This window comes from Lynx canadensis, chromosome B1, assembly GCF_007474595.2.
Source record: "Lynx canadensis isolate LIC74 chromosome B1, mLynCan4.pri.v2, whole genome shotgun sequence".
In the NCBI taxonomy this organism is placed as follows: domain Eukaryota; kingdom Metazoa; phylum Chordata; class Mammalia; order Carnivora; family Felidae; genus Lynx; species Lynx canadensis.
Genome location: NC_044306.2, coordinates 165,727,540 through 165,753,505, shown reverse-complemented (window position 1 = coordinate 165,753,505; position 25,966 = coordinate 165,727,540). Strand labels below are relative to the sequence as shown.

Sequence of the window (25,966 nt, the reverse complement as noted above, 5' to 3'; positions counted from 1 at the left end):
ATAATAAACATTAAGAAAAATTTTCTTAAACTTAATGAAATCTAATGAATCAATGATGTCATATGACTATATAAAAATAAAATTCTTTCAGTAATGGTGAAAACTGAAAAACTAGTCCTAAACTTCACAATTTGAAGACACTAACACTATGAGTAGTCCCATGAGAGAACACTCATAGGAAAATGTCTATGGGATTAATAGAATCTGCCACTTTTCCTAACAGGGAGGCAATGTGATATAATGTAAAGATCATTAAAGTTTTGAGTTCCCATCTGACCTGCCTGCAACTAGTTCTATGACCTTGGGCCAATAGTCTTTTTGCCTATTTCCTTACTGTACAAAATAACAGCAGCACAACATATTTTTTTGAGGTTTTTGAGGACTAAAAGATTAAGGAAGGTATCAAGCATCCACCTAATCCCACAGTATAGTTTGTCCCAGGTCATAACATTACTAAGTGGCAAAGTCCAGACTTGAACCAGGACCTCTTACCCTAAAGTCCATCCCTTCCTACTACCCTATACAATCAGTGTTCCTTTTTTATATCATCCTACTCCAAATGGGTAAAGTTAACTCAGTTTTTCTTTTTTAAGTTTATTTATTTGAGAGAGACAAAGACAGCATGAGTGGGGGAGGGGCAGAGAAAGGGAGAGAGAATCCCAAGCAAGCTCTGCCCTGCCAGCACAGAGCCCGACGTGGGGCTCGAACTCACAAAACCATGAGATCCTGACCAGAACTGAAACCAACAGTCAGATGCTTAACTGACTGAGCCACCCAGGCAGTTTTCATTGTCTAATAACTTCAGCAACCCTAAGACCTGTTCAGGAGGTCTGCAAGGTCCCACGTGCTTAGAGTAGTTTTCCAGGTGCTATGGGTCAAGCGGTATAACAGACTGAATGCAGAAGCACACATGTGAATGTAGCCTATCTTCTATCAAGCTGAACAGTAAAGACATATACAGAAATGTAAAATACCATTCTTTTCACTACATTTGTTTCAGAAAACAGTCATTTTTCACCAAAAAAATGTTACTGTATTAAGATGTGATGGGTTTATTACTGCTATTTTTAAATAAAATAATAAATATTATTACATTGTATTTTAACTTCAAATACAATAAATATCAATAGATGAAACTAACATTAACAAAAGGTCTTTGGGTACAAAAAGAATGTAAAAGGATCTTGGGACCAAAAAGGCTGAGAACACTGGCTTAGGATACATCCAATCCCTTACTAGATGTCTATTCCATATAAATGTCTAATATTCAAAATAATGCTGAAAAACCTAGGAACATAGTAACTAATTTAAAAACTGTGGGGGAGATGCTGGGAAGAAGTAAGGAAACAACATGGCATTATGGAAAGAACTTTTATATGTAGAAAGCCTGTGTTCAAATCTTAGCCATACTTCTTTACTAGGTATTTCCCTGAGTAAGTCACTGAAGTATCTTTGGCTTCAATCTCCTTGTCCATAAAATAGGGATACTGGTGCTGCCCTACGTTCTCAAGGTTGTTAAGAGTAAGATAATGAATATAAAACTCTATCAACTATAAAGCACTGTATAAATACAAACAAAAAATTACAGCTATTATTAAATTTTACCTCTATGGCAGACAGATGGACATTTATGGTTCCTACATCCTAAAGTCCGTCCACAGTTTTGATCACAAGGTGGACAGTTTCCAGGACAACACTGAAGGGAAAGCAATATACAGAGAACAGGTCACTTGAAAACCACACATAATATGAATGTCATTATTCTCAGAACTTATGAAAAGCAAAAGAACTTTTCACCATAAGAATAAAAGTATTCAAGAGTATCCACATTCTTCTAAGTAGACAGACTGTATTAAGAACTTATAAATGTAAATAGACAATGACCTAATTTAATGAAATTAAGCTAAGGTTTCTTGCCCTTCAGTTAATTATTCCGTGACTAACAACAGTCCCATTAGATAATTTCATTTCTACTTATCTATGCAGAGATTGCCAGCATTAACCAAAGGAACGGATCTGGTCAACTCCTATAGTCAATTTAGGCAATTAGTCTATTTTTTAAATTTAATGAAAATAAATCAATGTATAGTTCAATGTATAGATTAGTTTGGCAGTTATTTTCTTAAAGTTTATTTATTTATCTTTAGAGAGAGAGAGAGAGAGAGTAGGGGAAGGGCAGAGAGGGAGAGAGAGAATCCCAAGCAGGCTGCTCACCGGCAGCACAGAGCCTGATGTGGGGCTCAAACTAATGAACCACAAGACCGTGACCTGAGTTGGATGCTTAACCAACTGAGCCACCCAGGCACCCCAGCAGTTATTTTCAAATCATGGAATCAAAGACTAAAGGAGAGAAAAAGAGAAAGGCTAATTGTTTCTAACTTTGTTTTGTCACCTCTCTGTTTTCCAATCCATTCGTGCAAACTTCTCCCAATTTTCATTCATGAACACAAAGCAACTAACTACTTAAAGCCCATCTTGCCATGCTAACTCCTTCCTTGGCCTCTCATATATCCAAACTTTGGAGAAAAAAATACTACAACTGTCTTAAAGAAACTTAGGGTTGTAACCTACTTAAGAGCAAGTTTCAGTATATAAAAATAACTCAGAACACGCAGTATGGAAAAACAATTAAAAGTCAAAATAGTTCATTCAATTAGACAAATATTTACCAAGTAAAACTATGTGCCTATCATTCTGCCAGTTAACAGTGGGAGAAAAGAAAGTTTTGTGGTCCGTGACTTAATAAGACTTTTGACATTTGTGTTTTTGACCATGGAGGAATAACAATCAGATTTACTCTCTTAAACAACTAGAGTATCATACAAAATATATGAAACAACAGACTATGGACATTAGACAATTAGACAGCATAAGACAGCAACCCTAAAAGAAGAGAAACAAACAATGTGAGTCTTATGATAGCACTTGCTCAGACCTGGAGGCTACAGGACAAGGAAGAAGATCACAAGCAGAGACTGGTGGTCTCACCAAGCTGAGAAGACAAAATTCATAGTTCAGAGAGGTCAGTGTGGCTTGAATTTGTGGAGAAGTGGTAGCAGTACAGAGAAAGCTCTGTCGAACTTACAAAAGGACCTCTCAAGTCTTTGGCTAAGTACTGGTCTTTACATGTGTGAAGCAGAAACTATTCAAAATCTGAGAAAGAACCAGTGGAAGAAGGTACAACTGTTTCCAGAGATTATTCAAGACTAGAAATAGGTTGTGCTCCCTATGGCCAGAATGGAAGAACTTCCTAACACACAGGCATCACCTAGAGTACTTACAAGAATTATTGCCTCAGTAGCAACACCAAATTAGTCCTAACTAAAAGGGTGGCCTCAAAACACCTAATAAAATTAAACCTCAAAAGAACCAAATGATTTCTAAATAACTTAACTTCAAAACAGAAAAAAGCTTAAAAATATTAAAAGACATACAAAACAAACCCCCAGCATCCAAAAATGTAAAGTTCACAGTGTCTGAAAACTAATCAAAAATTACCAATCAGAAAAATATAATGCAAAAGAAGAAAAGTCAATCAATAGAAATAGGCCCAAACATGATAGATGACAGAATTAGAAGGCAAAGACATTAAAATGGGCATTGTAAGTATAGCCCATCCATATATTCAAGAAGATAGAGGAAAGCATGAGCATGGTAAGGAAAGACATGGGAGATATAAAAAAGACCCAACTCCAACTCTCAGAGATGAAAAAATACTATATCTGAGATGAAAAAAACACAGGCAGATATAAACATCAAATTAGATAATGTAGAAGAAAATAAGTGAACTTGAAGACAAAGTTACATAAACTAAAATAAAACACATAAATTACAAGGACTAAATAATAAATGGAGCATCAGTGAGCTGTAGGACTTCAAGCTGCATAACATACATGTCTTTGGAGTCTCAGAAGGCAGTGCACGTGGGAAAAATATTTGAAGAAACAAAGACTGAAAATTTCACAATTTGATAAAAACTATAAACAGATCCAAAGAAGCTCAACAAAAACTAAGCTAAAGAAACACAAAGAAAGCCATATGAAGGAACACCGCAAATAAACTGCTGAAAACCAACAGTATAAAGAAAAATATCTAAAAATACCCAAAGGAAAGAAGAGGCATTACATGCAGAGGAAGAAAGATCACAATCACAGCACACTCTTTGTCGGGGGGAAAAAAAAGGCAAGCTAAATGATAATGGAGCAACATCTTTAAAGTATGGGAGAAAAGTTATCAAACTAGAATTTTACCATAGAACTATGTTTCACAAAGGCTAAAGGTAGTTTATAAAAGTTGAAAGACGTCATGACCAACATTACAAAAAACGTTAGAAGAAGTCCGCTGACAGAAAAAAATGAAAACAGAAACCCCAATCTATGTAAAAGGATGAAAAGCACCAGAAGTAGAGTTTGATGATAAATATAAAAGACTACTTTTCTTATTTTTTCAAACTCTTTAAAAGATATCTATTTAAAGCAAAGGTAAAATTAATGTATTTGGAGTTTATAAAATACACGTATATAAAATGTGTGAGAATCCAATAAAAGAGTTAAAATGTAATCATGGAAAAACAATACTCACTTAAACAGAAAACAAAAAGATGGTAAAAGAAAAAACAACAGATGGACAAATAGAAAATAAATAGCAAATGACAGATTTAAATACTACCATACTAAAGATCACATTAAAAGTGTATTTTGAGCAGGGGGAGGGGCATCTGGGTGGCTCAGTCGGATGAGTATCCGACTTCACCTCAGGTCATGATCTTGCAGTTCATGAGTTCGAGACCCACATTGGGCTTGCTGCTGTCAGCAAAAATAAATAAACTTAAAAAAACTTTTTTTCAAGTTTGTTTTTGAGAGCGAGGAAGAGACAGAGTGTGAGCATGAGTGACAGAGGGACAGAAAGAGAGGGAGAGAATCCCAAGCAGGCTCTGCGCTGTCAGCTCGGGGGTGGGGCTCAATCTCATGAACCGTGAGATCATGACGTGAGCTGAAATCAAGAGTCAGGCACTTAACCAACTGACCTACCCACAAGTGCCCCAAAGATCATATTAAATGTCAATGATTTACAGCCAAATTAAATGACAAAGACTGTCAATGTTTAAAGTCGAAGGTATTATAAAATAAAATCTATATGTGATCTGTAAGAAATCCACTTTATTTTGAGAGAGAGAGAGTACATGTGCATGTGAGCAGGGGAGGGGGGAGAGAAGGAGGGGGAGTGAGAGAATCTTAAGCAGGCTCCACACACAGTGCAGAGCCCTATTCCCCTATTCGGGGCTGGATCTCATGACTCTGAGATCCTGACCTGAGGTGAAATCAAGAGTTGGTTGCTTAAATGACTGAGCCACCCAGGCACCCCAGGAAATCTACTTTAAAGATAAGATATGAATAAGTTAAAAGTAAAAGAATGGGAAAAGATACTCATGTTAACGTTAAACAAAACAAAGTTGGTATCACTATATCTAAATGGATTTAGGCACAGGAAAACCTTACCAGAAGGGTAAGGGATAATTCACAATGATAAACAGGACTCAAAAAAAAACACAAATCTACAGACTCAATAAAATACTCCGGTCAACCTTACATAGAACCAAGTGTTTATAAATAAGATTTGAACACTAAAAGTTAAGCCTCTACCACCAAATGAACTATCATGCTAACACTGCTATGATGATTTAAAATCCAGGGAACAGGGGCGCCTGGGTGGCTCAGTCGGTTAAGCGTCCGACTTTGGCTCAGGTCATGTTCTCGCGGTTCGTGAGTTCAAGCCCCGCGTCGGGCTCTGTGCTGACAGCTCAGAGCCTGGAGCCTGTTTCAGATTCTGTGTCTCCCTCTCTCTCACAGACCCTCCCCCATTCATGCTCTGTCTCTGTCTCAAAAATAAATAAACGTTAAAAAAAAAAAAAAAAAAGACTTAAAATCCAGGGAACAGAAACAGCCCAGGAACCAAGTTGAAAGGCTTATGTCCAGGACCAAAAAGACCCATCATTTAACAACTTGATAAGATTTCCCACTGATATAAACAATTAAGATTAATCTAAGACAGAGCCGCCTGAGTGGCTCAGTTGGCTGAGCATCCAACTCCTGATTTTGGCTCAGGTCATAATCCCAGGGTTGTGGGATCAAGCCCTGCAGTCAGGCTCCGCACTGAGCGTGGAGTGGGCTTAAGATTCTTTCTCTCTCCCCCTCTGCCTCTCTCCCCCTGCTCTCTCTCTCTCTCTCTCTCAAATAAAAAAAATTAATCTAGAACATTTATTAGTATTTCATATGGAAAGCAAAGAATATGCTTGAACATCTGAAGAACAAATCATGGTAACACTTATCACAGGCACAAAAAGGACAAATTCAAGACAGTTTTTCAGTTTCCCAAGCTTCCTACACATACCTTTCTCCTACACTGATGCTTCTGACAGTCCCGCATCTTAACACACTTAGTTTCACACAGATAAGGTTTATGACATGGCATTCGTTTTGTATGCTTTCCACAGCGACACTGCTTTTCCACTTCCTGGAAATATCGAATAAACGCTATTAAAACCAACTTCTGTTGACTTTTTTTCCACATTGCAATCTCTATAATCAGTAAAAAATGAAGAAAAGTTTTATAAAAATTTCATACAAAGGCTTTACCAAAAATAAAGCTAAATTTCCTTAAAATATTGTTTGTATCTTACTTTGCTCCAACAAAGACTTCATAGAATTTCATTATAGTAAAAATTGGATATTAAATAGTAAAACAATACCACACATTAAAATCACATCTAGTTACACCATACCATCTGCACATCTTGTCTCAGTTTAATAAAAGAAATTAGATTATCTAGTAATATGGTCAAAACCAAAATGACATATATAACTTTAACATCTCACTTCTAGGCATTTGTTTCTTTCATTATCATTAGATCAACTTTATCAGTGCCTTGAGTGTCTTCTGAAAACAACCAACCCCGAGCTGGATTATGAAAATAACAACATACAAACTTTTACCAAACACAATCAAACAAAAGGTAATTTTTAGATTTGATTGTTGGCATACTCTCTTGCTTCTCCATCATAAGTATTAGGTCACTAAACTCATACAGATCATGACATAGATATTTATATAAATAATGGAAAACAATTACAGAATAATCTCACTTGACATATTATGCTAGGTGGTTCTTAAAATTAATTACTACAGGAGATGACTAACTTGTCTACATGTTTCACAAGGACCTCGGTGACAACGCTGTGAACATCTATGGATTCCACATTCAAGTACTTTGTCACAACTGTCTCCACAAGTTGGCACATCTTCTGTACAAGGCAAAGAAAACTCTAAGAGCAGACAAAAAGTCAAAGTTAATAAGATACATTACTATAAAGCACTAATAACATGCCATATTCTTTTGACTTCCTAAAGAATGGCAACCCTTTTAGACTATGAATTTGTGTACGTACATAATTTTTAGAAACAGTTAAAAATTTTTTATTTCTTTTTTGAGAGAGAAAGAGAGACAGAGAGAGTGAGCAGAGGAGGGGAAGAGAGAAAGGGAGACACAGACTCTGAAGCAGGCCCCAGGCTCCAAGCTGTCAGCACAGAGCCCGACAATGGGGCTCGAACCCACAGACCGTGAGATCATGACCTGAGCCAAAGCTGGAGGCTTAACCAACTGAGCCACACAGGTGCCCAGCAACAGTTACATTTAATGAAAATAATCCCTAGTAAAAAAGTTTGTTTTTTCAAAAGAATGTGACACATGACAAGTTACCATCCTCAAAAAGCATGTGTTTATATGAGCTAACTATTTCAGAAATACTTATCTCAATAAAAGAGTAAGACCATGTACACCTCTATGAAGAATTAGACAATCTATAGAATTATAAAAGGAAAATTTGCTCTTAACCTCACAGGATTAGAAAAAAAAGGAAAGATGTAGACTTGAAAACATTATGAAACTAATCTTTAACATAAACATAGTAAGACAAATATTGCCAATAATCTTATAAACACGTGTGCTGGTACAGCTGGTACAGAGTCAAAGACTCAAACTACAACCTTCTGTGCCTTATCTCAAAGCAGCCAAAAGTTAAATTCATCTGTAACCTAATACATAATAATGACAAGTCTCTGATCATGAGGTTTCCTTTATTGCCAGGCACTACATCAAATACTTTATGTGCATTTTATCATTTCATTCTCTTTATTTTATAAGGAAGGTACTATTACTGTCCCCATTTAACTTTAGAAAACTATCATTTCATGAACGTGGGTTTTGAACCAGGACATGCCTGACTCCAAAGTCTGAGTTCTTAACCCACCAAATTATATTGTCCTTTCACCAAACGTAAAGAAATCTAGTATCATATTTGTATTATTACCAAAACTACATTATGAACTCCCAGAGAAGTCTAATTTAATTAGGAAAGTACTCTAATGAACATGATAATCATATTCCATTAAAGGTTTAAAAAAAAGCCTTACTTGACTTCTGACATGGACAGAACCTTTTCCCAGATCGAGGACATTGTCCACAAGCACCAACATGGCAAACTTGCTCACATGTATGATGACCACATGGCAGTGTTTTTCCACATACCTAAAATAAAATGCAACAAGCAATAGTGAAGGACTTAAAAGTTACAAAGCCTTTGTGCACATAACTCATTTTTTGATCATTAGCAACTTATGTTCTTCCTATTATGCTTTGTATCTTACACGTGTCATATACATGTAAACATATACACATACATACACACACACACACACACACATACATACACACACGTTTCCTATGTACCAAACACACACACATACATACACACACGTTTCCTATGTACCAAAGGGTATATTCTAAAAATAAAAGGAAAAAAGTACATATAGCTTCACATGGCCATCTACCAAAGAATTCCAAATGGTACGAAAACCATGTCAATTCTTGGACAATCTACAAAATCAATCCTACTTCCTCAACTGGATGAAGTTAAGAAGAGAGTGGTGTCAGTTCAAGAGAAGGGAAAGACAAGGAAGGTGGGAGAGACAGCAAGAAGCAGAGCACGTATGTACTAAATCCAAAATTCAACAAATAGCTATTAATTTGAAAAAGAAAATTTCTCCCAGTAATTAAAATTGTATTAAATTGGAAAACAGTTTCCTGAAACATGAAAGTAATTCATTTGAGTCACCATTCTTCTCCTTTTATCCAACTAAACCTAATTAGCACCTCTAACTGCTTATGCTCTCTGCAGTCTTTACTTCCCAGCCCTCCAAATGCACATGCACTTACTTGATCACAGTGCCACAGTGGACTGGCACAGCTTCTTTCAGCGGCTTGTTTCCCACAGACACACTTTTGTCTACTGACTCGTGGACAGGGAGGACAATTTCCTAAAGTCACAATGATAAATTAGCATAGAAACGTTATAAAAACAATAAACACTGCTTTGATTTAAAAAAATTTTTTAATGTTTATTTATTTTTGAAAGAGAGAGAGACAGAGAGCACAAGCAGGGGAGGGGCGGAGAGAGAGGGAGACACAGAATCTGAAGCAGACTCCAGGCTCTGAGCTGTCAGCACGGCGCCTGATGCAGGGCTCGACTCACAGACCGCGAGCTCATGACCTGAGCCGAAGTCGGACACGTTAATCAACTGAGCCACCCAGGTGCCCCAACGCTGCTTTGATTTTTATGTAAAAAGTCAAAACACCTTAGAGGTATGACCTTTTACCTGCATGACAAGGACTTTCACATTTATGTTGTCCACAAAGCAACTTGCGCCCACACGGAAGCTGACAGGACCATTCTTTGGCACTGCACCTACGAGGGATCGGTTTTGCTTTCTTACAGTAACAAGTAGTTGTGACCATCTTTGGACAAGGAGGGCAGGGACCTAGAATCCAATGAAAGGAAAAACAAAATCGTAAGTCAAAATTTAAAACTTTCAATTCCTACACCTACCAGTAATTTGTAAAGCTGTCTTTAGTGATGCCTTAAAAACCATTCCCTTCTGATACCTTCTTACGTACACGTAAGCTCGGAATTAAACCTTCACAATTTTTTTTTTTGCCTCAACATAAGAAATAACCACCCACGAATAATCAGAAATGTGATATATAGCTCACCTGGATGACAGAGGAGCAAACACTTATGGCCACAAGGAGGTTTAAATTCTCTCTCACATACTTGGCCACATGAATGAGGCACAAGCCATGGATCCAAAGGTGGATCTTCTACTTTTCCACAGTAGCAGTAGTACCTACTAGGTGTGTCAGATCGCTTGTATTCAAATCTACATTTTGGACTACAAAAAAATAATAATAATAAAATTATGAAATGAATTTCATTTTTTAAAAGTGACACGAGGGAAAGAAATATAAATACACTGAGTACAATATACTCAATTTTATGTTAATGTACCACCCACTCCATCTTTATGTTAGTATGAAATAAGATTTTACAAAAGCCGTTTTCAACAATCTAGAACAGCTCTGTCCAATATGATTTCTTGAGATGATGGAACTGTTCTACTACCTGCCATGTCCAGGACAGTAGACATTAGCCACATACGACCAATGAGCACTTAAAATGTAGCTGATACATACAATTAAGGAAGAAACAGAAATTTTCATAATTTTTCAAAATTTAAATAACCACATGTGACTAGTTGGTGCTATATGAAACATAGTTAGAATGAAGCTACAAAAAGATAGGCACATTAGCTTTCTACTAAGCAGATGAACTTTATTCCTGAGGTATTCACTCTAATTTTTATAAAGCTCAATGTTTTAAAAGTTTGGTTGGGTGATGTGCAAATAAGTAAAATATACTGGCAACTGTGAACAGAAGAGAGAAACCAGATTATAGGCAGGCAATGCAGCATCAAGAAACTTGCCTAAAATCCACAATTAAAGGGGAATATCCTTTAAAGAATGAATGTTTCTACATCTAATACAAAATAGATATATTCCAAATGTGCCCCAAAGAAAGTTCAAATATTGTCTCATATCCTCTGTTAAAGCAGATTCTTACCTAGTAAGATTTTTAAAGAGCACGTTAACCTTAAGCTCTATCAAATTCACTTGTAGATCATACATCACTTCATTCTAAAAAGATGCTCTAACCCTTACTATCCTGCAGACAAATGAGTACAGTTAGTACACTATACTGGAAAAAGTCATGTCATCACTTTCTCTTGTATCATATATATTCTCGTTGTCCTGAGAACATGTTCTGTTTCCAAAATAATATTTTTTTCACAAAAATATTCAGAATAATGACAGATATTTGTTCTTGTAATCAAAAATCAAAAACAAAATACCATGTCTCATTTAAACATTCATTTAGACGCTCCTCTAGAATTTTGCTGGAAGAGTTATAATTTTCCTTTACTAAAGGACAAATGGCTACATTCCTCTAAGCTAGTGCGGAGGGGGATGTGTACTTTAAATAAGGCTAGATATGGATGACTAAAACGCAACTCACAAAACCCTAATACTGCCTGCCCAACAGTGAGGCTGAATTGCTCCAAGAGACTGGGAGAGATAAGGACATTATGTGCAAATGCATGTGTTATTTAAAATAATGGCATGCAATAATGAAATGTAATTAGGCCATATCTTATTTATAAACAAGCAATATCTTAATAGAAACATATATTTTAAATGTTTGAATTCCACAAAAACAACCAATTTAAAACCATTAATATTTTTATCAAGTTCTAGCTCCATCTTGATAAGGATTAAACAAAATCCAGACTAGTCATTGATTTTCCTTCTTAAGAAAGGTGAAGTACAGAATGCAAGATTACTACTACACGGTTGATTCAATTTTTTGTTCCTTTTAGATTTAAGTGAAGAGTAGCAGTTCATTCATCTCTTAACTGGTTACTTCCTAGCACTGTGGCAAAATGACCTCTTAAAAAAGAAGTGAGAAGAGCAAGGGTGATAAAAAGTATACACAAAGTTTAGATCTCTAAAACTAAGCCAGAGTATCTAGTTCAATTCTGTACCTATTGAACACTGAAATTCTCCCACAAATAAATAAGATGGAGTAGCAAAACAAATATAGACCGAAATTTTAAAATGTTTCAGAGAAGCTAATATTCATTGAAGAGAAAACAAATAATATCTCTAAAAGTAGTACTACAAGCGAGAACTCAGTAGAATAGAGAAAGCACTGAATTTAGAAGTCAGAAATCCTAGGTTTCAAATGCTGGCTTCACCACTTAAGAGAGAAGGCTGAACATATCAATTTGCTTTATCAACTTCAATATCCCCATTATTAACATGGGAATATAAACCCTCACAGAATGCGGAGAATTATTTTTAAAGTAGCGCGTCTAAATGTTTTTTAAAAACTACACTACCACAATTTTACAAATGTATCAGTATTTGTAGTAAAAAGGGGAGGTCCAATATGGATCCAGATTTTCTGAGGTCTGAATCTTACACAATTTGGGCACCTCTGTTAAGAAAAAGAACACAAAATTACAAATATAAGTTACAAAAGTGAATATTTATATGAACACAGAATCCCTAAAGTTTATGCTTCATTACCCTGACAGTAAATCTACCCTCTGAGCTGCCAGTATGGATTAATTTCTTATTATCTTTATTTAGCAGAGATATAAATTCTCCACACCCCAATTCTTTCTGGAAATGTAACAGAAGTTCACAAATACTCATCAACAATAAGCATACTAATAAATAAATGTGGAGAAACTGGTAAGGCTGGATAACATACACCTGCAGTTTGAGAGATTTCAGAGATAAACCCGGGAAGGCTACGATCAAAATACATTAGATGACAGTCTTCTACAAGGTGATACTAATTAATGTATACTAACAGTAACTCCAGAAAAGAAGTACCAGAATTATGGAGGATTCTAGTCCTATAGAATTTTAAAGAAATGAAAGTTCTTTAAAAAGGATAATTAAGGAGTCGTTTTGCAGAAGAAAAAGTCTGAACGCTTTATTAGTTCTCGAAAGGATCAAGTAGTTACACAAATTTAAAAAAAAAAAAAAAAAAGAAAGAAAAAGCCATTACCAAAGTTCCTTAACTTCACAAACCAAATGACTAATTGAAAACCCAACATGGATCCTGAAACTGCCAATAAAGCAATTTTTGAGCTACAATTTTCATTTATTTTACAACTTACTGTTCCAACTAAATTAGCAAAAAGTTACCATGGCCAAGGATAATCTCTTTTTCCAAAATCGTCATCTGTCAAAGGAGAAGATACTAGAAACTGGCTATCTTTAGCCCACTTCTGGATACAGGGCATGTGAAATATACAGAAACATCCTGAACAGCTCCAAACCTAAGAAAAAGGTATCAGAAATTAACACGCATGCCATGATTTTCTTTGATAATTCCACAATACTTTAAAATGAGCATCCCATTAAATTATTTTGAAGGGCTACCGAAGTATAAAGGAAAAAAAAATTTTCCTTCCATTCTAATAGAAGAAATGTTCTTCATAACTATTTATTTAAGCGTAAAACATTTTGAATAAAAAGTGTTTTTACCCCGATTCATTACCCCGATTCATTTAGCTAGAAATAACTACTACTAACATTCTGAATGATCTCCAATGTTTTTGGTATATATTACAAACTTTTCTAAAAATAAGGTTATGCTGCGGCGCCTGGGTGGCGCAGTCGGTTAAGCGTCCGACTTCAGCCAGGTCACGATCTCGCGGTCCGTGAGTTTGAGCCCCGCGTCGGGCTCTGGGCTGATGGCTCAGAGCCTGGAGCCTGTTTCAGGTTCTGTGTCTCCCTCTCTCTCTGCCCCTCCCCCGTTCATGCTCTGTCTCTCTCTGTCCCAAAAATAAATAAACGTTGAAAAAAAGAAATTTAAATAAATAAATAAATAAATAAATAAATAAATAAAAAATAAGGTTATGCTGTACTGATATGTATAAGCATTTACTGTTATTAACTATGTTCATACATGATATTTACAGTTATACAGTGTATCATGTAGATTTATATATTGCCATTTATTTAACCGATTTCTTTTTAGACATTTAGGTATTTCCAATCATAAATAATGCCACCAAGGAATCCTGAAATATAATATGTACATATATTCTCTACATAGCCCCTTTGTTATGTAAAATCTCGTAACCTAGCATTTAATGTTAAATTCCAAAAATTAAAAAAGTGTGTATATATATACATACATATGTATATATATATATATATATATATATATATACACATACTAAAACTTGAAGAATAATAGTAAAGTAGTTTAATTTTTAAAACCTGCCAACATTTCAATGACAAAAATCAATTCTGCTTTCATTTTAACATTTGGCAACTATTCAATACAATCAGACAAGTAGCATAATGCATAAACTGCAATAGAATTAAAAAAATAAGGCAATTTCTTAGTTTCAGTTAGCCCTAAAGCAGTGACTGAATAAAGAACTGGTATGCAGCAATGAGGGGACAAGGTGGGGAAGAGGAAATGTTAATAAATAGTAAATTGTTGAGCTGATTAGCACTAAGGGCCAAAGTTCAGTCCTGTTAGGGACCCTGTGGAGAACCATGTAAAACGCATCTCAATTACCCAGGCCCCAACCCCTAGCAGAGAGGATGTTGGGACATTCATCCACCAATTAATTCCATGTGGAAGAATGTTGCCCCAAGGGGCACTAATTCCCCTGTGCTTGTGTACAATGCCTGTGTACTACCTGAGTCAGTTCCCAAGAAGAAAGGACTAAGGTTAAAAAAAAAATAAATCTACATACACAGCAAGTGTTTAAGGTGGGACTATAACCATATGCGGAAAAACTATTCACCCACCGCACTTGAGATCAGAGTAAGTCACCAGATGTGACACCAAAGGCACATGCCATCTATATCTATCCTATCCAATGCATGTTAAATTTCTGATTCACTCTACACAACCAACTCAATTGATCTGGCCTGATTTTCTGTGTCTAGGCAATGCTGCTGTAACAGCAGATTAATCTGAATCTAAACACTGAGTCTACCATATTCAGTCATTACTTCCCCTTAACTGCTTCTTTAATGCCCTTTTAATTTATGCCCTTATTTATTTAAGGATAACTTCACCATTAGACCATAGCAGGACCTCTAAGTCCATGAGTTTTATCTGAATCCATCTCTCCCCAGTGACCTAGCCATTTTCTACAGTGTCTTCAACACAAGAGAAGCTCACTCCAGGCTCTACTTCCTTGAAGGCAGGGACCATATCTACCTTTTTTTTTTAACCCTGCTGAAAGTAGTGAAACACAGTGCATTTTAACATTTTAGTATTTGTGGGAATCTCTAAAGTACAGATGCTATGCTTTATCAAACTGAGGTGTACATTAAAACTGAAGATACTTGCTTCACTTATTAAGAGTGCTAAAAATACTGGATGCTCCTTTAGAGGTAATTTTTTCAAATTCAGATTCACAAAATGAAAATCAATTCATAAACAAAAATCACAAATGAAGCATTTTTTAACAAAAATAAGCAAAAGAATAATAATAAATAAAATAAAATAATAAATAACTATAAATGCAAAATAAGATATTTTGGGAAGATACATTAATATAGGTAAAGAGAAAAACTTACTGCTTGGTTTCTCTTCACTGAAGCAATACAAATTAAGCAAGTCATGGCCCCTGCTTGGAAAGCTTCATGTACGTACTGTTTGGTTCTCTCTAATTCACGCATATCTCCATCTTGAAATTTAAAAATTGAAAATTTCATGTTAAGCAACATCTGAAAATAACACAAACTCACTAATAGCATCACATTGAGGACTGAAGCCATATCAATTGCTTGAAATACAGTTGAAAAATGAGAAGTTAAAAAAAAAAAAAGCAACCAATGAGCTGCCAAAAGGTCACAAAGTACATGCATTAAATCTTATGTACTTGATTTAAAAACAGTACATCCGCCCTCTCAGAACATACTTGCTTTTACTGCTATTACCGTCCTTAGCAAATTTGGTGGGGGCAGAGCCATAGGCAAGAGCTCCAAGATGTCCAGTAACTAAGGAAAAGCACACCTAAAAGCAAAGTGAAAGAAGCTGGAAAGTCAAAGCTCAGCAGAGCCATTTAGCCTAAATATAAGTGTGTGTGCTGACACAGTATACTCTTAATAAAACGTGTTAAATGAAGTGATCCCAAGGTCGTTGCACTATGATAACCTTGTTTCATTAAATTATGTTCACAACTTTACTTAAAAGGGGAACATGAACTTCTTAGAAAATACTACCAAACTGTATTTTCTGTAAGCAATTATTGAGCATTTATTTGATAGGCACTATACTATTTGTATTTTAGTGGGATTAAATAAGCTATTTTTATCTTCATTTTACAGATGAGAAAACTGATGTGAGAACAATTAAGTAACTTCAGTCTGACTAAACGTGAGCCTTACTTGACCACTATGCTATGCTGCCTCTAAATGTTACTACAAGAGATCCAAGAAGTAACAGGCTGAAAAACTACCTCAAAGCATACGATCTCTAATAATCTGAGTCACTTTAGTGTAAGAGAAATAAAACTACATGCCCTTGGTACAATAAAGATTCCTCAATAGAGGTTAACTGAATCTCGAAGAAAAGTAGACAAATGGCATAAACTATCACGGCAATACAATGGTTCAAACCAAAACTTAAGTCACCAAAGAGAAAAGTCAAATAAAAAGGACACGTGGCTAATTCTTTACTTTCTGAAATCACCCAAGTAAACACAGCACTTTACAAAAACTTGCTCTACCTTGCTAACTTGCTCTATAAACAAATATAATTTAGAATATTAAACAAAATATACATAAATTCACTCCCATAACTATAAATTATAAAATTATTAAAGACAATTGCTTTTTTTTTTTTTAATTTTTTTTTTCAACGTTTATTTATTTTTGGGACAGAGAGAGACAGAGCATGAACGGGGGAGGGGCAGAGAGAGAGGGAGACACAGAATCGGAAACAGGCTCCAGGCTCTGAGCCATCAGCCCAGAGCCTGACGCGGGGCTCGAGCTCACGGACCGCGAGATCGTGACCTGGCTGAAGTCGGACGCTTAACCGACTGCGCCACCCAGGCGCCCCACGATTGCTTTATTTTAAATAAACATTGAAGTTTAAAGAGTATCCTTAAAGGCAGACTCAATGATCATATTCTGTGAGCTTCCTTTGCTTTTCAACATAGATGGCTTTAACAAATGGACAGCTGACCCCTGAACAACCATGCAGTCAAAAATCTGGGTATATAGCTTGTGACTCCCTAGAACTTAACTACTAGTAGCCAACTGCCGACCAGAAGCCTTACTGATAACATAATCAATTAACACATATTTCATATGTTGTGTATGTATTACATGCTATATTCTCAAGTTAGAAAATAGGAAATGTTATTAACAAAATCATAAGGAAGAGAAAATGCATTTACAATACTGTACATAAATTTATTTTTAAAAAAAACACAAATAAGTGGACCCACAGCTCAAGCCCATGTTGTTCAAGGGTCAACTGTAAAACATTTTATTATTTTTTTTAATGTTTATTTATTTTTGAGAGAGCGAGCGAGCATGCGTGCACAAGTGGAGAGGGGCAGAGAGAGAGGGAGACACAGAATCCAAAGCAGACTTCAGGCTCTGAGCTGTCAGCGCAGAGCCCGATGCGGGGCTTGAACCCACAAACCACGAGATCATGACCCGAGCTGAAGTCAGACGCTCAACCGACTGAGCCACCCAGGCGCCCCAACTGTAAAACATTTTAAATTTCACCTAATTTAACAGCTCACATGTAAAACAGAATTTGAGAACATGATGGAACAGGTTTTAACAAAATAAAGTCCAACCTTATATTTATAAAATTTATTTAAGATTTCTTTGAAAAGTGTATTGAAGTTTGGCTGTGGGATTAGGTATACTGTCCAAGATGTCATAGTGGATAGCCTGGCATTTGAAGTCATGCATTTTAAAAAGATCACTCTGGCAACAGAAGAAAGAGGAGTCAAAGGAGGCCAAGACCAGAAGCCTCAAGTACCAGTTAAGAGGCAGTTGCAGCAGATAAAGCAAAAAATGACTTTCAACAACTTACCTGTTCCTGTCTGTTTTCTCATCTTTAAAACAGTAATGATAGCAATAGTAGTATCTATCTCATAAAGTTATACAGATTTAATCCACATATTAAACAGCTGTAGAGGACTGAATTAGGCAATTATGGCATGTGGGGAGAAAAAGGGTGGAGTTGAGAAATATAGGAAGTAAAACTCAGCAGGGCTTGGTGACAATTAGATTGTGCTGCTTTTAAACGCCAACATTCATGCCAACATTCAAAGGAAAGGGTGCTGTGTTTGATGAGATGTCTGACATGGGCAGAGGGGAGGAATGGTACTGGATGAGACACACTCATGTTATGTCTATGCCATCACTGTGCCCAGATTTCTGGCTTGGGTGAAAAAATTCTGGTGCTGAAGTAAACAAAACAAGAGAAGAAATAAGTTATCTTTCAACAGATGTTCAGTATGTCCATGGGTCAACAAGATAGAGACATCCATTGGGAAGGTGACCATGCAACTCTGAAATTTGAGAGAAACGTCATGAAAATACAAAGGCGGGACTCAGACAAAAAGAATGAACTTCTTTGGCAAAGTTCTGCCATTTAATTCACTAAAGTGAGATGGGAAACACCTCATTACTCTAACATTTATTGTTCTTAAATCAAGTAGTAAGATTTCCCTCCTTTGATATAGGTAGAGAACACAAAGGAACAAGAATCAAAATATTTATGGATTTGACAAAAAACAATGTAAGAAAAATTGCCTTAACACTTTAAGACGAAAGCCAGACCAAAAATTAGTAACTTATACATAAAAAATGTTTTTTCAACACTACAAAGAAATACTGAGTTAAAGTACTCAATTTTCTATTTAAAATAAAACTTCTCTCTATCTAGACTATTTTAAGTAAGGTCTTCTTAAGGCAGGAAACTTCTTAAGGTTGCTTCCTATAATGTCCTCCAGAAGAAAGAAACTTACTAAACTCAAATTACCTCTTCATCAACTAACCTGGCTGAGCCAGTTGATAAAGGTCACACTTTATCAACCTACAGTGGCTGAGCCAGACTTTAAAGAAGGTTCCTGATCTCAATTCTTTAGCAGATAGGGTAAAATCTACCTGACAATATGTGCCCTCATGATGCCATCAGAACACTCAGGCAACTAACTAATGTTGACAACACATACAAGCATCTTTCCAATAATGTCTTTAAGTATAAAATGTTAAAACACTTAAATTTAAAATTATCTGTTTTTATGCTTAGTACCAAATCCTTCACAGCAGCACACACAGCACACACAGGCCCTCTTCTCTCATAAACAAATGTGGTATTAAGAGTAACCCAGGAGGTGCCTGGGCAGCTCAGTTGGTTAAACTTCTGACTCTTTTTTTCTTTTTTTAAAAATGTTTTTATTTATTTTTGAGAGACAGAGAGAGAGAGAGAGAGAGCGCGAGCACGTGAGCAGGGGAGGGGCAGAGAGAGAGGGAAACAGAGGATCGAAACGGGCTCTGTGCTGACAGCAGAGAGCCCGATGCAGGACTTGAACTTAAGCTTCCGAGTCTTGATTTTGGCTCAGGTCATCTCACAATTCATGGGACTGAGCCCTGAGACGGGCTCGGCACTGACAGCACAGAGTCTGCTGGGGATTCTCAATCTCAATCTCTCTCTCTCTCTCTCTCTGTCCCTCCTCCATTTGTGGTCCCTCTCAAACTAAACAAACATTTTTTTTTTTAAAGAGGGTAAACCAGATACATACAACATTTAATGTGACTGTACACATCAAATATGAGAAGACTTAGCTCTCAAAAAAGTATAAAATCAATTTTTTAAGATATAAAGGAATAAAGTGAAGAAATGAAATTGACTTCAAAACACATTTAACACAATGAAAAACAGAAAAATGAAGAATAGATTTAAGGGAATAAAGTACTCCAGCCCAACCAAATCATAACTGGGGACAACTTGATCCCATGCATTTCAGAGAACTTTGACATCCCCCTCCAGAATCTAATGAACTGCCAATTACACATACAGGAGAACTTCTAAGCCTATAAGGGACACCGCCATTCTATTTGCTCTATGGAAAAATTAGTGTTCTAGAACATGTAACTCAAATAATAAAATGCACAAAACGATACAAAATGCTCATTCTTAAAATGCAACAACTGGGGTGCCTGGGTGGCTCAGTCGGTTGAGCGGCCAACTTCGGCTCAGGTCATGATTGCTCCATCTGTGGGTTCGAGCCCCGCGTCGGGCTCTGTGCTGACAGCTCAGAGCCTGAAGCCTGTTTCAGATTCTGTGTCTCCCTCTCTCTGACCCTCCCCTGTTCATGCTCTGTCTCTCCCTGTCTCAAAAATAAAGAAAACGTTAAAAAAAAAAAAAAATTAAAATGCAACAACTATTCCATATAGACTAGTTTTTTGAAAGTCAGAAATATAGAGTGCTTGGATGGCTCAGTGTTGAGCCTCTGACTTCAGCTCAGGTCATGATCTCACAGCGCCTGAATTCGAGCCCCGCATAGGGCTCTGTGCTGACAGCTCATAGCCTAGAGCCTGCTTTGGATTCTGCGTCTCCCCCTCTGCCTGCCCCTCCTGAACTCCTACTCTGTGTGTCTCTCTCTAAAATAAAAATTAAAAACATTTTTTTAACGTATAAACATCAGAAATATATATTCATTGATGTCAAAAAAGTCAATTTAGGGTGAACTAAGACAGCGACAGAGTACCCTAGGCTCATCTCTTCCCTCAAACGTGACTAGATACTATCAAATCTTCTAAATACCCCAGAAATCAACCTGAAGACTGACAAAACAAATTCCATAATTAAAGGGAAAGAAGAAGCCACACTGAAGAATAGGCAGTGCGGAGACATGGTTTAGGGGAGAAACGGATCACAAGTACTGAGGAGGGGAGGGAGCCCTGGTCCCAGAGAAAGTCAAGGGAGAGGAGCACATAGCAGAATGCACTAGAACTGTCCCCAAAACCACTGGCTGGGAAAACGAGAAGGGCTGATCTTCATGAGTTCTTGTAACCAGTAGAGATTAAATACTAGAGTTTTAAAGGTCATAGGGCTTGGCTGGCACAGAGCCCTGACAGCACTGCATGCACTGTTCTCGGAGAGAAGGCAGGCAAATGGCTTGGGGTCAGGCAGCATGGAAACAGTGATCTGAAAAACACCTGGGGCACACAAGGAGGAGATTATTCACTCCTCCTGGAGTGTATTCCTAAGAGGCAGTGTTCAGAGATGTCTCCCTAGGGACAAAGGAGCCAGCTCGTGCCATTTCCCTCCCCCACCCCCCAGTATAAACACAGAGCCACCTGTGGTAAAGCAGCACAGCACCAACACTGACTGCCTAACCTGCTTATATACAAAGTCCCACACCCTTGTGCTCTGGCGGGACTGCCGCTCTCAGGCAAGCTTGCTTCAGTCCTAGCACAGCAGGCTCCTTCCCCAGAAGACCAGAAGAAACCCCGCCCATACCACATCTCCTAACCAGAGTTCTCAGAGCTTCAGTCTAGTGGAAGTAGTATCAGATCTCACTTAACAAGCAGACCAGAGCACACCTAGTTAAAATTTGCCACATTCTGGCTAAGGTCCAAACACTGTCCACTGCAGGCAAGGACAGCCTCTGTAGATGACTGGCCTGAAGAATAGAGCAACCAAAACACAATAGCAGGGTGCAGGCAGCACACACCAGAGACACTCCCTGAGGTACCAGGCCCTGGACACTTACATGACCTCTTCTTCATAAAGCCATTACTCTCAGAAGCAGGAAACACACAGCCTTTTCTAACACAAAGAAGAAGGCAGAGACTTAGAATGTCAAGATGTTGGAATTCATCCCAAATGAAAGAACAAGATAAAGTCACAGCCAGAGATCTAAGCGAAACAGGTATGTGTAACATGCCTGATGGAGAATTTAAAGCAACAATCGTAAGGATAATCACTGGGCTTGAGAAAAGAATGGGAGACATCAGGGAGACCCTTACTGCAGGGATGAAAGAGTTAAAAAAAGAATCAGTCAGAAATTAAAAATATAATAACTGAGATTGGTAACAGGCTTAATACGATGAACACAAGGCTGGAAGAAGCAGAGCAATGAATAAATGACATAGAAGACAATATAATGGAAATAATGAAGCTGAACAAAGAGAAAAAGAAGAATTATGGATCATGAGATAAGACTGAGGGAACTCAGTGACTCCATCAGATGTAATAACATTCATATTAAAGGAGTCCCAGAAGAAGAAGAGAGAGAACAGGGTGCAGAAAATTTATTTGAGGAAATCATAGCTGAAACCTTTCCTAATCTGGAGAAAAAAACACCCATCCAGATCCCGGAGGCAGAAAGAACTCCCATCAAAATCATCAAAAGCAGGCCAAATTTGCAAAATACAGTGATAAAGAAAAAAATCTTAAAAGCAGGAAAAGAAGTCCTTAACTTACAAGGGAAGACCTATACGGCTAGCTGCAGATTTCTCAACTGAAAGTTGGCAAGCCAGAAGGGAGTCACATGATATACTCAAAGTGCTGAATGGCAAAAATCTGCAGCCATGAATACTCTATCCAGCAAGGCTATCAGAATAGAAGGAAAAGATAAAGAGTTTCCCAGACAAACAAAAACTAAAGGAGTTCTTGACCATAAAACCAGCCCTGCAAGAAATATTAAAGAGGACTCTTTGAGTGAAAAGGAAAGACCAAAAGTGACAAAGACAAGAAAGGATCAGAGAAAATCTCCAGAAACAATGACAAAACAAATAATAAAATGGGACTAAATACATATCAATAATTACTCTGAATATAAATGGACTAAATGTGCCAATCAAAAGATACAGGGTATCAAAATGGATTAAAAAAACAAGACCCATCTATATGCTGCCTACAAGAGACTCATTTTAGACCTAAAGACATCTGCAGATTGAAAGCGAGGGGTGGAGAAACATCTATCATGCAAATAGAAATCAAAAGAAAGTCACAGTAGCAATACTTACATTGGAAAAACTACACTTTAAACCAAAGACTATAACAAGACATGAAAATGGCACTGTTTCATAATAAAAAGGACAATTCAACAAGATCTACCAATTGTAAATATTTATGCACCCAACATGTGGAAGCACCCAAATATATAAAATGGTAGCAAATATAAAGGAACCCATTGATAATAATACAGTAATATTAGGGGACTTTAACATCCCACATACATCAATGAACAGATCATCTAACAGAAAATCAACAAGAAAACAATGGCTTTGAATGACACACGGACCAAATGGACTTAACAGATATATTCAGAACATTCTACCCTAAAGCAGCAGAATACACATTCTTTTCAAGTGCACTTCGGACATTCTCCAGAACAGATCATATACTAGGTCACAAATCAAGCCTCAACAAGCACAAAAAGGCTGAGATCATGCCATGCATATTTTCTGACCACAACGATAAGAAACTTGAAATCAACCACAAGAAAAAAATCTGGAAAGACCACAGATACATGGAGGTTAAAGAACATCCTACTAAAGAATGAATGAGTCAACCAGGAAATTAAAGAAGAAATAAAGAATATATGTGGAAACAAAGGAAAATGAAAACACATTGGTCCAAAACCTTTGGGATGCAGCAAAAGTAGTGCTAAGAGGGAAGTATATAGCAATACAAGCCCACCATAAGGAAAATCTCAAATAAACAACCTAACTTTACATCTAAAGGAGCTAGAAAAAGAACAAACAAAGCCAAAAGCCAGCAAAAGACAGGAAATAAGAGAGGTTGGAGCAGAAATAAGTGATAAAAACTAAAAAAGTAATATAACAGATCAATGAAAGAAGGAGCTGGTTCCTTGAAAAAAAAATAATAAAATTGATAAACCTCAAGCCAGACATATCAAAAAGAGAAAGGACCCAAATAAATAAAATCACAAATGAGGAGGAGAGATCTCAGCCAAAACCACAGAAATGCAAAAATTACAGCAGAATATTATGAAAAACCATATGCCAACAAATTGGACAATCTGGAAGAAACGGATAAATTCCTAGAAACATATAAACTACCAAAACTGAAACAGGAATAGAAAACTTGAACAGACAGATAACCAGCAAAGAAATTCAATGGTAATAAAAAATCTCCCAACAAACAAAAGTCCAGGGCCAGATGGCTTCACAGGCAAATTTTACCAGTATCTAATGAAGAGTTAATACCTATTCTTCTCAAACTATTTCAAAAATAGAAAAGGAAGGAAAACTTCCAAATTCATACTCTGAGGTCAGCATTACTCTGATACCAAAACCAGATAAAGACTCCACTAAAAAAAAGAACTACAGGCCAGTTATCCCTGATAAATATGGATGCAAAAATTCTCAATAAAATACTAGCAAACCAAACCCAACATTACATTAGAATCATTCACCATGACCAAGAAGAATGTATTCCCAGGCTGCAAAGGTGGTTCCATATTGCAAATCAATCTATATGATACACCACATTAATAAAAGAAAGGATATGAACCATATGATCCTTTCAACAGATGCAGAAAAAGCATTTGACAAAATACAACACACAACACAAAATACAATAAAAATCCTCAACAAAGTAGGTTTAGAGGGAATATACCTCAGCATAAAGGCCATATATGAAAAACTCACAGCTAAGATCATCCTCCATGGGGAAAAACAGAGCTTTTCCTCTATGGTCAGGAACGAAACAATCTCACCACCACCATGTTATTTAACATAGTAATGAAAGTCCTAGCCACAGCAATCAGACAACAAAAAGGAATAAAAGGCATCCAAACTGGCAAGGAAGAAGTAAAACTTTCACTCTTCACAGATAAAATGATACTATATATAAAAACCTGAAAGACTCCACCAAAAAACTGCTAGAACTGATACATGAATTCATTAAAGTAACAGGATACAAAACCAACATACAGAAATCTGCTGCATTTTTATAACCAATAATGAAGCATCAAAAAAGAAATCAAGGAATCAATCTCATTTACAATTGCACCAAAAACCATAATATAACTAGGAATAAACCTAACCAAAGAGGTGAAAGATCTGTACTCTGACAACTATAAAATGCTGAGGAAAGAAGATGAAGATGACACAAAGAATGGAAAGACATTCCATGCTCATGGATTGGAAGAACAAAAAATTGTTAAAATGCCTATATTACCCAAAGCAATCTGTGCATTTAAAGCAATCCCTATCAAAATACCACCAGCATTTTTTGCAGACATTTCTGTTTTCACAAACAATCCTAAAATTTGTACGGAACCCCAATAGCTGAAGCAACCTTGAAAAAGCAAAGCAGAGATGGAGGCATCACAATTCTGGACTTCAAGTTATATTACAAAGCTGTAGTGATCAAGACAGTATGGTCCTGGCACAAAAATAGACACATAGATCAACAGAATAGAAAATCCAGAAATGAACCCACAACTGTATGGTCAATTAATCTTCAACAAAGCAGGAAAGAATATCCAATGGGAAAAAGACAGTCTCTTCACCAAATAGTGTTGGGAAAACTGGACAGCAACACCCAAAAGAATGAAACTGGACCACTTTCTCACACTATACACAAAAATGAATTCAAAATGGATTAAAGACCTAAATGTGAGACAGGAAACCATAAAAATCCTAGAGGATAAAGCAGGCAGTAACTTCTTTGACATCAGCCATAGTAACTTCCTACTAGGTATGTCTCCTGAGGCCACGGAAACAAAAGCAAAAAATGAACTATTGGGACTTCATCAAAATAAAAAGCTTCAGCACAGCAAAGGAAACAATCGAAAAAACTAAAAGGCAATGTAGAGAATGGGAGACGATATCTGCAAATGACATATCTGATAAAGGCCTAGTATCTAAAATAAAAAGATCTTATAAAACTCAATACCCAGAAAAAAAAAAAATCCAATTAAAAAACAGGCAGAAGACGGGGCGCCTGGGTAGCTC

At 36.7% G+C, this 25,966-nt stretch overlaps 1 protein-coding gene across 1 annotated transcript in view; it reads right to left on the bottom strand.

Annotated features, from left to right (window-relative positions):
* NFXL1 (nuclear transcription factor, X-box binding like 1) overlaps window positions 1-25,966 on the bottom strand; it is a 73,995-nt gene that overhangs the window by 42,856 nt on the left and 5,173 nt on the right. The window contains exons 4-12 of the mRNA XM_030313914.1: window positions 15,575-15,684; window positions 13,169-13,302; window positions 10,106-10,284; window positions 9,712-9,873; window positions 9,272-9,372; window positions 8,470-8,584; window positions 7,198-7,322; window positions 6,391-6,513; window positions 1,606-1,696 (exon numbers count right to left, since the gene is read on the bottom strand). Coding sequence (XP_030169774.1) covers window positions 1,606-1,696; window positions 6,391-6,513; window positions 7,198-7,322; window positions 8,470-8,584; window positions 9,272-9,372; window positions 9,712-9,873; window positions 10,106-10,284; window positions 13,169-13,302; window positions 15,575-15,684 — 1,140 coding nt within the window. The remainder of the gene's footprint in view (window positions 1-1,605; window positions 1,697-6,390; window positions 6,514-7,197; window positions 7,323-8,469; window positions 8,585-9,271; window positions 9,373-9,711; window positions 9,874-10,105; window positions 10,285-13,168; window positions 13,303-15,574; window positions 15,685-25,966) is intronic.